The sequence below is a fragment of the Perna viridis genome, chromosome 14, assembly GCF_037379345.1.
Source record: "Perna viridis isolate PV_CMFRI_1.1 ecotype Kerala chromosome 14, ASM3737934v1, whole genome shotgun sequence".
In the NCBI taxonomy this organism is placed as follows: Eukaryota; Metazoa; Mollusca; class Bivalvia; order Mytilida; family Mytilidae; genus Perna; species Perna viridis.
In genome coordinates, this window is record NC_142458.1 from 1038247 (window position 1) to 1052841 (window position 14595).

The following is a 14595-nucleotide window of genomic DNA, read 5'->3' on the forward strand; positions in this document are numbered from 1 at the left end:
TCTTATATCTTACAGTGTATTGTTGGCTATGTAATTATAATTTTTTTGTCTCCCCCTTTTCATCCTGTCCTTTATTTGTGCGAACGAGAAAAAAGGGGGTTATCAACATTAAGATTTTAATAAAGAGGTATCAGTCAGTAATTGTCCTATTTTCACTTATTGAAACAACTGGCTTTGTTTGTGTAGTGGGTTTTTCTACACCTTGAATCACTACCTTAGGCAGTATCAGGTAGAGTGGCCCTTAATGGGATTCGCCACATTCCTGAAAATTTTGTTTGACTTATTTGAATTTTCAGTTTAAAATTATTACTTCAGTGTTTCTCATAAGATGTTGCTATAACAAAACCTCCTCAAATTCTCAACTTTGAGAAAAATTTTTAGAGAGAGGTCACCCGCTTTAGAATTTTTGACAGCTAACACTTGTGATTTTCTGTTTTCAGTACTAAAGACAGGATCCAATACCAGTAGTGTTTATAGGTTTAAATTCCAGGACAATAGATATGTGTTTGTACAAACAAAAAGTAAAATTTTCCATGGTGTTGATAGCAACGATCAGGACTTTGTGTTATCTACTCATTCCATTATACGTGAATGTGATTCAGAAAATGAACTGAAAGGCTCAGCATCAACGAGTCTTATGAAATCTATCATAGGACAATCTCAAGTTCCTGGTCCAAGAAGTAACCAGAATTTGTCTGGGATTTCTCCACAAATGGCTGCCATTGAGACATTAAACAATTCCTACTCACAGAACCCCATCAATCAGAATATGGGTATGAGTAGTAACGATTATCAGGATGTGCTCAATTCTAATTGGGATTTATTACCATCAGACTTTGAGGCTGTGATTGGTAGCTCTAATATCAGCAATTCTAATTCGTCAGGGAGTAATGTCAATTCGTGGAGTGATATGAATCAGATGAAATCAACTCAACAGCAACAGCAGCAGCAGCAGTTACTCAACCGTGCCATGCTTGCTATGAGCAAAAGCATACGACCAGACATGTTGAAATTTCCACGGACTAGTTCATTTGATTCAAACAGTAATGGGGGACAAAAAAGTCCCAAGTTTTCTCCTAGCCCTTCTCCACGTAGTGCTCCATTTCAGGTTCCGAGCCAGAGAGGCATGATGGGATACCCGTCACAGCGAAGTCCGGGTAGTAGTATGATGTCAAACCGGATGTCACCGGGAATGGTTTATCCACCTCAACGTACTCCACCACTGTCAAGTCCAGGTAAAACTATATAATCAGGAATTAGGCCATGACAAAATAATCTCTGGATATAAGCTTGAGGTGTGCAAAAAAATTTCTTTACAAGATCACCAGTGATCCAAATTTGCTAGTGGGGTTTGGGAGCATGCCTCCCTCCCAAGAAAATTTTGAAATATTAAACTTCAAATCCTGCATTCTGAGGGTATCTTGAATTCTGAACAATTTTACAACAATTTTAAAAAATTGTAATTTTCTTAGGGGGGTACCACCCCACCCCACCACCCTGGATCCACCACTGTAAGTCACTTAATAAAGGGTTTTATTTGTACAAATTCATAGCTACAAGAAGATTAAACAATTACTCATTACTTGTAAGTGTCATTGATGCCCCCTCACTATCTAAATAAGAATCTTGTAGGATTGGTTTTATTATTTAGACACACCCACCCAAGATTTTGGCAGTAATATCGCCATTTTGTTTAGGGTTACAGATTCAGATTTTTGCATAAGGAGGAGCAGGCCAATTATTATTTTATTTGGGCTGCAGGTTTTGAGTTATACTTTAGAGAAAATCTAGAGTTTGGTTTCAAATCTGTTGTTCTGCTTAATTAGAGGAATTATTACTTACATACTTACTTTGATAGGAGGTTGCTTGATAACATAGGACCTTAGGTTTTAAAAAAAAAAAGGACATCTGTATTCTAAAACATCTTGATCCTAGAAATTTCATTAAAAAAAAAAAATTAGTCCTTTTTGTGTACTGATAGACCCACTCCTTGGACTCTAATTATTAAAGCTGTGGTGCATATATGTTTACTATTTGAAGGGAAATGTTGAAAAACTGAAACTTTAATGTGTGACAAAGAAAATCAGGAAATTTACCACTTTAATCAAAAATATTGAGGTCTTTCTATAATATAAAGTTGTAAATAAGATCTTCCAAACTGAGTTATTAGGGCTTTAAACATTCTTAAGTGTAAAATCGGTTGCAAATAATGTTGTCACTGTGAAAATAGTATTATGTCATAGCTTAAGGAGGTAGATCTAGGGTAAAGGACATCACTCTTGAAATCAGTGTTATGTTTGTATCATATTCAGTTTCATCTAAGCCTTTCCAGCTTTCCTTTGAATCAGCATGAAATCAGTCCATGTTACTTTGATGCTTACATGAGATTGATGTAGAAAGGTGAATACAAACATTCCAGTGATTTGTAAGTTCTGTCCCTTACCCTAGGTCTACCTCCTTAAAACTATTATTACACTTACAATATTTTGTGAAATGGACCTCAGTTGTTTAAAACAAAAATACTAAGCTCACACAAAATGGAATTCTTAACATTGACCCTAATTTGAAATAAAATGTATGTGTATCTGCCCCCCCTCAAATTGTTAATGTACATGTAATGTGTACAATTTTATTTTAAAGTTGGTATGAATCAGTCTGGCTGGAATAGAATACCACAGTCGATGCACCAACAGCATGATTTCCCTTCTCCCGGCAGTATGACTCCTCTGAGCCTCTCAATGATGTCACCAGGACAACAGAGTGGCATGATGGGAAGAAACAGTGCTAATCCCACTCCATCACCACGTGGTAGCACTGAGTTCTTATTTCCGACTCCATCACCCCAGCCAAGCACTAATAAACGACAAGTACGTGGAGCTGGGAAACTGACAGAATTGTTGAGTCAAAGTTCTACATCCCCAAGGGTCGATTCTGATCATTCTGACAGTAGAAATGTGTTATCTCCCTTAGATAGTCATCAATCTCCTCAGCCTGGACCAGGATCACTGAGTCCTACTGAAAAACCTCAGAGTACAACATCACATGATGACAATGACTCGGGAAATAGAGATGAGACTCGAAAAAGTCAGAAGAATGTGATATTAAAACAGTTACTGAGTCAGGAGGAAAATAGCGAGGAGGACACTGAGAAGGAAGATAAACCAGAACTGATGAATGAGGCAGAGGCAAAGAAACCTCCTGTGTTACTCAAGGTTAGTAATACAGTCGACTCCACTTAATCGCATATCGCTTTATTGCATATTTCGGTTATTAGCATATTTTTCTCCTGCACAAAACCATTTTCTATTATTCTATTAGGGAAAAAATCGCTTATTTGCATAGGCCTTGGAGGTGCATTTCGGTTTATTGCATAGAGAATTTTGCCTCGTCCAGGTAAAGACAGGTTTTCCCAAATTCTATTTTAAGCCTTCGGGTCATAAATATGTCAATCATATTTATTGTTGTAAAAACTAGATTATCATCAATCAGGAGGTGTTAATAATGGATTAAAAAAATAATGGACATAAAAGACAATACAAATGATTTCTAATTAAATTAAAATAAACAAGCACCTAGGTGAACAATGACTTCTGGCGACATGCCGAACATCACCTTATGATGCGGCTTGAGGTTCGGCTTGGGGTATTTTTTGTCCCTATTTAAATTCTTCCGACTACAAATGATTATCAATGTAAATTTAATTTTCTTTAATGAGCTGAACAGTTTTGAGTGAGCTTGGGTTACTAGGCATAAATATCATACGAAAATTAAAAGTCATTCATTCAGTACAATGTCTAATGAAATTCAACTACCCTAAGGTGCCCCATACTATCCACTTTTCATAGGAATATATTGAGGTCAATGATGCATATACACAACTATCAGTGTACAATGAACAGGGGAATAAAAACACACAGACCATTTCAAAAGCCCACAAACTGCAAACATTGATGAATATTACACTGAATCCTGGTTGAAATATGAAATATGGGATTTTCTTTCGTAGAAAAGTCAGGAAATTACTTGACTATTTATAGATGAGAAACACGTGGTTTTACTTATAAATACACACAACGTAAAGAAGGTCAATAAACAAGACAAACACAATATATATTATTATTTATTGATAAGAGAACAATACAATGAGAAGGTCTATAACAATTAAATACCAGATCAGAAATGTTGAACAGTGATATCCCTGGTTGATCCACAGTATCGTCGTCTTACCTGAACTCACACTTCCGGTAAAATCGTAATTTCGGTTATAAGAATAGCCCGGTTATTTGCATAATTTTGACTGGCAAATAGGCTATGCAATTAAGCGAAATCCACTGTACCCCTCAAATGATAAATCTGAATTGATGTATCAGGCACTTGTAAGGAAACGACCTGTGTCACTCAAGATAAGGCATACCCTTTAAGTGATAAACCTGAAGGTCTTTCTACAATACAAAGCTGTAAATAAGATCTTCCAAATCGAATTATCAGTGTAAAATTGGTTGTGAATAATGTTGTCACTGAAAATATTATTATGTCATAGCTTACGGAGGTAGACGGTAAGGGACATAACTCTTGAAATCAGTGATATGTTTGTATTATATTCAATTTCATCAAAGCTTTCATTTGAAACAGAATGAAATCAATCCAAGTTACTTTGGTGCTTACATGAGATTGATGTAAAATGCTGAATACAGACGTTCCAATAATTTTTAAGAGTTGTGTCCCATACCCTAGGTCAACCTCCTTAATGTATTTTATAAATTATGGCTAAAAATATTGATTTTTTTTTTTCCTTTTTTTTTTTTCTTTTAATTTGCATTAACAGATTTGTTATAGTAACTTACAATGGATGTAACTTTTCAGCAACTTTTAAGTGACCCAGCTGGAAACAAGGAGAAGAAAGAACGCCTAAAAGACAGAGGTGTACAGAATGGAGAACTTCTACAGTTTCTGTTGGCTGATGAAAATCAGTGTACTACCTCAGCCCCTGCTGTAAGTTCTTAGGTGTAACCGTGACAACAGTACAGTGAAACCTGGCTTAAGGGAACCTAGAATAATCCAAAAACCTGTCAAATTCAAACACATCGTCCCATTGTAATATTTAGACAGTTTTCACTGTATATTGCAGTCTACATTTTCTGGGCATGGGGGTTTTTTTTGGGTAGGGGGTGGGGGTGCTAATTTACTTTTGTTACTTTGTATGTATGATTTTAGTTACTTTATGTTCTTTGTTATGTTTGTCTGTTTTCCATGTCTGGTCTATGTCCCTGGATTACATTCTTTTGATTTCCACTATAACATTGGTTCCCTTGATTGCTCTTCCTCTTTTTCAAATCCGGATTATCTTACCATTAGTTTTTTTACCATATCTTTACATCTGAATTTAACAATCTTTGCTTTTGTCTCTTTTGTAAAGTCTGGTTTTCTTATTTGCTTAATACCACAAGAAAACAAACTATGTCTTTTCTGTTGAAATTATTTATACCATTGAAGGTCCTTATTATCTAGATATTTTCCCCTTTTGATTATAGCAATAATGTTGACTTAAATGTAGAGATAGATAAATCAAATTTTTATTTATACTGAAAGATGAGAATTTTTTTAACTTTAAGTGTGACATCTGTTGTTTTTGTTTTTTTTTGTTTTTCTTTTTTTTGGTATTCTTTTAAAATGTAGAAGATGAATATTTTAAAGATTTTTTGTCACATATGTTATATCATGTTTTGTGGAGCTTGACAAAATCAGAAGATATTGTAGAAGATTTTATAAGAAGTCTGAAGGTAAACTATTCTATTTTTTTTTCCCAATGCAAAAATTTAACCAAGTGAGCAATTCAGGCTCTTGGAAGCCTTTTGTTTACTATACCTATGGATTATGGAGATGTTTACATTTACAGATTTTCTGTAGTTTTAACAAATTTTTACTTCAAATTACGCTCTGCAGATTGTGATACTCTGTAGTACCTACATGTATGTTGCAGTACCTGAACCGATCTGAGCAACAAAAATTGTGATCAGTCATCAATCACCGATAAGTAATCGATCTTTTAAACTGACCCATTTAACCGATAATCACATCACATGGCCAGAGAGCAGTAAAAAATTTTTTATATATTCCATTATTTTCTTTGTAAATTTTCACACTTATTTACCTGATGCAATAGATTTTAACATCAGTTAATTACTTTTATTTTACGTTTGTTTTACTTTGATCAAAATACAATATGTGCATTTAATATCTTAAATTTAAGGTAAATTTAATATGGTAGTATATTGAATTCGTTCCAATGGAAGTTGCTAAATTTACATGAATCAATCAACCGTCATTTTGCATAACAAAACTGATTAGATCTATCATAGGTTATCCATGAGTCAGTCAGCAGTCATTGATCTGTCAAATTCTGTGGATTGGTTCAGGGGCTGTAAAATAACAGAAGAATCAGGATTCTATGATGCATTTTTATAAAATATTGTCAAAAACAAAGTTTGTCGCCAAGTAGCATAAACAGGTCAGGGTTAGTTACAAAAGTTAGATTGTTTTTTGTATAAATTGCCAGGATATCACCACTTCAATTAAAAAAAAACATTGTGAAATATGTGATTTGGCTCTAACTTGTGAAATTCTCAGCTTAGTCTCATATTTTCTCACTATTTAAAGCCTCATTAGTTATTTGGTTTTATCTGATGTTTATTTTTTGTCATTGTTATTGACAATTTTTTCTGAAATACTATTTAATGTAAGAATCACCAATAGACCTCACAATATCAGCAAAAAAATTGAAGCATCAGTTTGTTGCATTGAGATTGATCACTAACTGATGTTAGTCAAGGATAGCCTGGCTTCACTGTAAGTAGAGTTTCATCACTAACTGATGTTCGTCAAGGATAGCCTGGCTTCACTGTAAGTAGGGTTTCATCACTAACTGATGTTCGTCAAGGATAGCCTGGCTTCACTGTAAGTAGGGTTTCATCACTAACTGATGTTCGTCAAGGATAGCCTGGCTTCACTGTAAGTAGGGTTTCATCACTAACTAATGTCAAGGATAGCCTGGCTTCACTGTAAGTAGGGTTTCATCACTAACTGATGTCAAGGATAGCCTGGCTTCACTGTAAGTAGGTTTTCATCACTAACTGATGTCAAGGATAGCCTGGCTTCACTGTAAGTAGGGTTTCATCACTAACTGATGTTTGTCAAGGATAGCCTGGCTTCACTGTAAGTAGGGTTTCATCACTAACTGATGTCAAGGATAGCCTGGCTTCACTGTAAGTAGGGTTTCATCACTAACTGATGTTCGTCAAGGATAGCCTGGCTTCACTGTAAGTAGGGTTTCATCACTAACTGATGTTCGTCAAGGATAGCCTGGCTTCACTGTAAGTAGGGTTTCATCACTAACTGATGTCAAGGATAGCCTGGCTTCACTGTAAGTAGGGTTTCATCACTAACTGATGTCAAGGATAGCCTGGCTTCACTGTAAGTAGGTTTTCATCACTAACTGATGTCAAGGATAGCCTGGCTTCACTGTAAGTAGGTTTTCATCACTAACTGATGTCAAGGATAGCCTGGCTTCACTGTAAGTAGGGTTTCATCACTAACTGATGTTCGTCAAGGATAGCCTGGCTTCACTGTAAGTAGGTTTTCATCACTAACTGATGTCAAGGATAGCCTGGCTTCACTGTAAGTAGGGTTTCATCACTAACTGATGTTCGTCAAGGATAGCCTGACTTCACTGTAAGTAGGGTTTCATCACTAACTGATGTTCGTCAAGGATAGCCTGGCTTCACTGTAAGTAGGGTTTCATCACTAACTGATGTTCGTCAAGGATAGCCTGGCTTCACTGTAACTAGGGTTTCATCACTAACTGATGTTCGTCAAGGATAGCCTGGCTTCACTGTAAGTAGGGTTTCATCACTAACTGATGTCAAGGATAGCCTGGCTTCACTGTAACTAGGGTTTCATCACTAACTGATGTTCGTCAAGGATAGCCTGGCTTCACTGTAAGTAGGGTTTCATCACTAACTGATGTCAAGGATAGCCTGGCTTCACTGTAAGTAGGGTTTCATCACTAACTGATGTCAAGGATAGCCTGGCTTCACTGTAAGTAGGGTTTCATCACTAACTGATGTTCGTCAAGGATAGCCTGGCTTCACTGTAAGTAGGGTTTCATCACTAACTGATGTTCGTCAAGGATAGCCTGGCTTCACTGTAAGTAGGGTTTCATCACTAACTGATGTCAAGGATAGCCTGGCTTCACTGTAAGTAGGGTTTCATCACTAACCGATGTTCGTCAAGGATAGCCTGGCTTCACTGTAAGTAGGGTTTCATCACTAACTGATGTCAAGGATAGCCTGGCTTCACTGTAAGTAGGGTTTCATCACTAACTGATGTCAAGGATAGCCTGGCTTCACTGATGGTTTCATCACTAACTGATGTCAGTCATGTTAGTGGTGGTCTATTAGACCTTCAACTCTATTCATCTGACACCAAATTCAGGATTAGAGTTTTTATCAAATGGACCATTGACTTTGAACTTTGAAAAAAGTCCAAGACCGTTTCCACCATTGAAAGTAAATTTAAGGAGGTAGACCTAGGGAAAGGGACACAACTCTTACAAATTATTGGAATGTTTGTATTCACTATTTTGCCTCATTCTCATGTAAGTAACTTGGACTGATTTCATTCTTTTTCAAATGAAAGCTTGATGGGCTTTGGTAAAAATTGTATATACTACTAACATATCACTGATTTCCCTTACCCCAGGTCCACCACTGCACATATAGTCGAGCACAGACTTTTCCATTACTGGTCTTCAAAATTCTAAAGTCTGAACCCTAGGCCTAAATCTGAAAATTTTGGTCTAAAAAAATTCTTTACTAATTTTTGACACAAGAAAATAATAAATTTAATTCTAAACTCATGATTTATTCAACATGAAGTGGAAAGGATTAGGCAGCAGGCAAAGCCAATGTAAACCCTCTCCCAAATACATATAGTTATGAATCATATTTATCTACAAGAGGAGAGGGTGGTATACTTTTTTACTTATGTCCATGTATCTATCAGCAACTACTCTACAGTGGCTTGAAATTGTAACACATTCCTCATGTAGGTATACCCTATATATACCCTATACAGGGATACATTTTCAGAATAATTCTATTTCAACTTCCCATTTACCAAGGACTGTTTATTTTCTTCCTATGATGATTGAAAGCAGGGGTATCAATAGTGAGCCATTGCTCACAGATATCTTATAAACAATTATAGAATTTGATTCACATTACTTAGCCCATGGAATTTAGGAAAATTCCTGATTTTTTATTTGTTTATCTTTGGCACTTAATGATTTTTTTCTGTCTTTGAACTATTTTCACAATTTTATTGCTTGAGGGTTTTCTGTTATTTTCTTTCATTATCTAACACTTTATTTATTGGTCTTCAAAGATGTAGAAAAGGGAGACTTATTATTTGCATTAGCAGAATGTACTGTGCTTTAAGTGCAAGTCTTTATAAGAATTAGGCAAAATGGGAAAAATCAGAAACATTCATGTCATAAACTCGCCATATAATTCACTCAAGGATGCATTCTCTATTTGAAAAAAGATCATTTGATTTCTACATCACATCTGCATTTGTTAAGAAATTTTTCAATAGAATGTTAGAAAAATTGGGTGGATTGACAGAGTTACCTTCTCTTGAAATATTCATTTTCAATGCATTTCAATGACATAACTCAATTGACCAAGGTGAAATGAAAAATCATGTCTTTTTTCCTTGATTCAAATGGTGCAAATAGTCAAACTCAACTTTCAAAATAGTTGTTTTTTTTTATACCATGTTTCACCCACTGCCTGATTCTTACCAAGACTGACATTTAATACAATATATATATAGCAATTGTTTGACATTTTAGTTCCACTGAAAACTTAAATGGTACTTATAGAAAGAATGGATTGTTTGTTGAAATGTGATAATTACATTCATTGAAAGAAATCTTTTATCCTAAATATGACGATTGATTGATTGATTGATTGATTGATAATTGGGGTTTAACAACCGAGCAGCAATATTTCAGCTATATTTAGGTGATGAACATGAAATGATGATGAAGAAATGAAGAGAGGGATGGGACACAAGGATAATAGGGTCGACAAATTTTGATTGCCACTATAAAAAAAGGATGGATGGGCAGGGTCGGGCAATTTAGCCTCCTGTGGTGGAGCGCAAAGGTTCCTACTCCTATCGAATACCAAAGGAGGGTTCTGTAACGTGCGAGGAACATGGCATCTTTCCCAACACGGTGCACCACTATGGTTGCGGTCAGGTTTTCCGTATTATAGCCTGTAACATGCCAGGGGTACCCCATTCCACCACCTGGGGCACACATCCCAGTTGCTCTGTGGGCAGAGCACCTAGCCCCTGACTAGGTTTCTGAGCACTATTTAGTGGCCTTTTACGACAAGCTTAGCGCTGCTGCAGGCCTATTGTTTTGACATCCAGACCTGCATGGGGCAACAATTTATTAATTGAAAGAAATTATCAGGATATTAACAACTACACCATCACTTGTTAATAATTAAAAAAAATAAATAATTAAATATATAACAAAGTTGATACTAATTAAGATATTAAAGGCAGACCAAATGCAATTGTTGATCAATAATTAAATTATTTAGAAACCAGTCGTAAGTTTGTCTGAAGGTATTAAAATTTACACAGGAACATTGACGTATACTGAAACCATGCAATATACTGATTACTAATTGAATTATTCAGAATAGAAAAAAACATACTAAAGTATGTAGGGAAGTATTCAAATTTAGGCATTGTTTTAGGCATGTTCAGAGATGGTAAATATGGCCCCCGAAGGCACTTTATACATAAGTCATGTAAAGTTGTCAAATACTTGTAAATGCTGTGAAAACATGTTCCCTTCAAACAATATTTAATTTCCAATTTTATAATTAAAGTCACATCTTTAGTTATACATAACATATTGTTGATGACATTTATGAATGCAATTTTTGTACTTTTATATTTTCATTTTCATTGATTTTTTTCTATTTTAAGATTTTTGGGTGACTTCCTCTTTGTCTAAGGATAAGGACCTCTGTTAGCCTGGTGGTGCAAAACATCAATCAATCAATTTTTGTCATTAAATACAAATAGCCCCGATGACCAATGGTATTGGGTTATTCTATTGGAAAAAAAATAGGGGAGGAACAGTTAGTAAGGTGGACATTTTTATTTTAAAAAGATAGAAATAAAAACATTTATTTTATTTGTTATGGAAAATTATTTTTATATTTAATCAGTAAAACTGTCAGTTTGTAGAATTCCAAATTAAGAATGCTTTATCATAGATTTTTTTTCTAAATTTGGAATACTTATCCCTTTCTAAAAAAATTTAGATTGTACCATGGGTGATTTGTCTATGTCTCTTGTAATTTCCTAAGTTTTAAGGGCTGTATATTTTATTGAGACGATGGAATTTTAGAATGCTGGGACTTCATTCTCTTGTTCAGGAGGATTTTACATTCACTGTCGATATATTGGTAAATACATTAGAGAGTAATTCGAAAATTTGTTAATAGTGATTTAATTTTGCAAGGATCAGTTGTAATATCAAAAATATTGGAACAATTCTTAAGTTTTTAAAAGATTTTTTAAAACATTAAATTTAACCTCACAACTGTTTGGTAACTAAGGGAAGATAATGACGAGTAAGTACCGTCTTTCTAAAAATCAAACAGGAGGTATTCATGCATGTCAAAAACCCACCAAATTCAGTTTTATGTCTTGTTCATTAACAGTAACTGATCTCGTAACCAGTCTTAGTTTTTCATTTGGTTTTTGTACTTTTGAGATAAAAATTATATAGATTGTACATAAAATTTACACTTGACAAGAGTTATTGTTCTTGATTTGGTTGCTTTTAGTGGGAGATAAATATATGATTTTCTCAAAAGTGCAAATCCGAATACAGAAATGATTATCGTTAAGTGAAAGTATAGCATATGTAGACTGAAAAAGCATCGTTTGTTCGATGGGTTGTTCTTGACCACGAATCACTTTTCGATTGGTAGTGTCTGAATTTTATGTTGACTGGTACTTAAAACTCCAGCTTATTATGATGTTTGATGCAGAGTTCTCAATGCGAAAAAGTAGTGAAAGAAAAACATTAATGGTCAACATTAAAATGAGGAAGCAATTACAATATATAACATAAGGAAGTTGTCTATATAAATAACAATCAAAAAATGAAATTAAAATTAAACTTATTGTAAGTCTGTTATATAGCGGTAGAAGTTTTTCAGCTACTTATTGACTGATAAATATAACAACAGGGAAAAAATGCAGTATTTATGTTAAAAGGGTCATTGTCAAACTAAGGTAGAACATTTTATCAGGAACTTTCCAATAAGGATTTTTTGTGTGTGTTTGTGTGTGTGGGGGGGGGCATCAAAATGATGTGATATGTAGTAATAGGCACAGAAATATGTCAAAAGTTATTCCCCTTGAAACATTTTGTGCATGGCAAAAAGTAAATTTATAAATTATTGTTAATATCTGTATTTTATTGATCTTTTGAAGCTCAGTAGTTTAGTATTATTAAATACAGGTTAACTTCAATTTTCATGTAAATTCAAAAAAATATTTTTCAAGTTGTGCCATTTCTACTCTTTACCATCCTTTTTTACTGATATATGTTTGCTGGTGATAAATTGAGAACAGATGTAAGAATTACTTAAGAACTTTGTGTACTATAAAATACAGGTAAATCCAAAGATGTAAACAACATGATATCATGTCCCAATGTTTATACTGTAAAAGCTCTTTTTGAGAAAACTACATGATATTTATGTTGAAATTCTCCCAACTTGGATCAATGGCACCATTTATTTAAAATAACAATAATAATAATAATGATAATAAAAGAGAAAAGATGCAGATTGGACTTTTTTCCTTGTAATGTAATGAATACAGTATCTGGATAGCTTATTTGGACTTTTCCTCCTCCATAATGTAATATAGAGTTTAAATTCTTTTTTCCTAGTTGTGTAGTACTACAGGTACAGATAGCTTACCAGAAATATGTTTGACATAGTTATTATCAACTTTTCTCCCTCAAGGCAAGGATCGTAAACAATTACTGTGTTGCGTAATATTACTTTCCCAAATCACTGGTTTTCTTATGACAAGCTTAATAACAATCAACAGATTATTGAAGGTAGACTTCAAAGTTTTTAAAACAAATCTTTTGAAGATATTTTCATGGTTTATTTTTTTGGTGAGTTCATAATTCTTTTTAAAGTATTATAGGTATGTATATATACAGTTAAATCCTTTTCTTTAGATTTTGCATTGTCATGTTTTTGTTTTCTTCATTTATTAATTACATACATAGTTTTAACAGGGGAAATTGAACATTGCTTTATTGTTTTGGATTGCGTAACTTTGATTGTGTGTTGTTCAGAAATGACTCTTCATTGATGAAATGATTTTGTTGTTGTGATTATGTTTTAACAGTTAAATGTTATTCAAGTAAAAACTGAAATGAATTTCATGTGTGGAACATGTTTACGGTGAAAAAAAAAAACTGTTTTGTTTCGTGAACGTTTACAATGATGTGACATTTAGTTTCTGAGATCCTTTAGTTTAACCACAATATTGAAATTTATTTCACATGAATTTTACTTGATTTTGACCTTCCTTGAACAAATAAATTTGTGACAATTCACATGAAGTTAGTGTTCAGTGAATATTATGTGAAAATCAAATAAATTTCATTTGATTGACATTTGCCTGTGTATCAGTGATGTTTTCTAGGCATTTGTATTTTTGTTTGTGTTGGGGACTTTTTAATTTATTTTTGTTAAGGTCTTTGTGATATTGACAACTGTTTTAGAAAAGAGGAAATTAATACCCCTTTAGAGAAACATCCCATCTCTGTTTTTGTATACAGCTTGCTTCCATTATAACAAAAGTGATTGTGTTTGATGGAAGAAGAAACGTGTATATACACAGTGTTAGAAGAAGTAATTGTATGTCTTCTTATCTGCTTAAACATGATATATTATTGAATTCAATATGTGACATGATTTCTCATTAAAAACTTGTCAGATATACAAGAAAAAATAAACATTTTATATGGTGACATAGATTCTGTTTTTATGCTTGGTTCAAATTTCACTTAAGCTAAAGATGAAAAAAGTTAAGGTTTGAAGTAAGTAAACAGTCTTTGGGTTAATAATTAGATTGTTCTACTTGAAAGTTCGGTGGGTAGGTGGTTTCATTACAATTGGTGAATGTCAGTCAGGTGGATGTGAAGGCAGGAAAATTATTTTTGTAACAGTTTTCTCAGTAACTACTAAATTGCAGCCTCTTGATATTTAGTATCAAGCACAGGGTTCCGTAATGTGGCATTCAGGCCTGTTGAACATCTTCCTGTTTAACGAAATTCTTCCATTTCTGTCTTTGACCCAATATTTCTCAGTTTTGTAACATGACTATTCTATTTTTAACCATGTAGGATATCCTTATTTTGCACAACATTTATGACATCATTTTGAAATATTGTATGACATTTGGTAAATT

General features: G+C 33.9%; 1 protein-coding gene across 9 annotated transcripts in view; it reads left to right on the top strand.

Moving 5' to 3' along the window:
• LOC148597672 (uncharacterized) overlaps nucleotides 1-14595 on the top strand; it is a 134185-nt gene that overhangs the window by 94613 nt on the left and 24977 nt on the right. For all 9 annotated transcript variants that reach the window (XM_088560920.1, XM_088560915.1, XM_088560916.1 and 6 more), the window contains 3 exons: nucleotides 441-1235; nucleotides 2641-3212; nucleotides 4864-4992. In XM_088560920.1, the coding sequence (XP_088417046.1) occupies nucleotides 441-1235; nucleotides 2641-3212; nucleotides 4864-4992 (1496 nt within the window). The remainder of the gene's footprint in view (nucleotides 1-440; nucleotides 1236-2640; nucleotides 3213-4863; nucleotides 4993-14595) is intronic.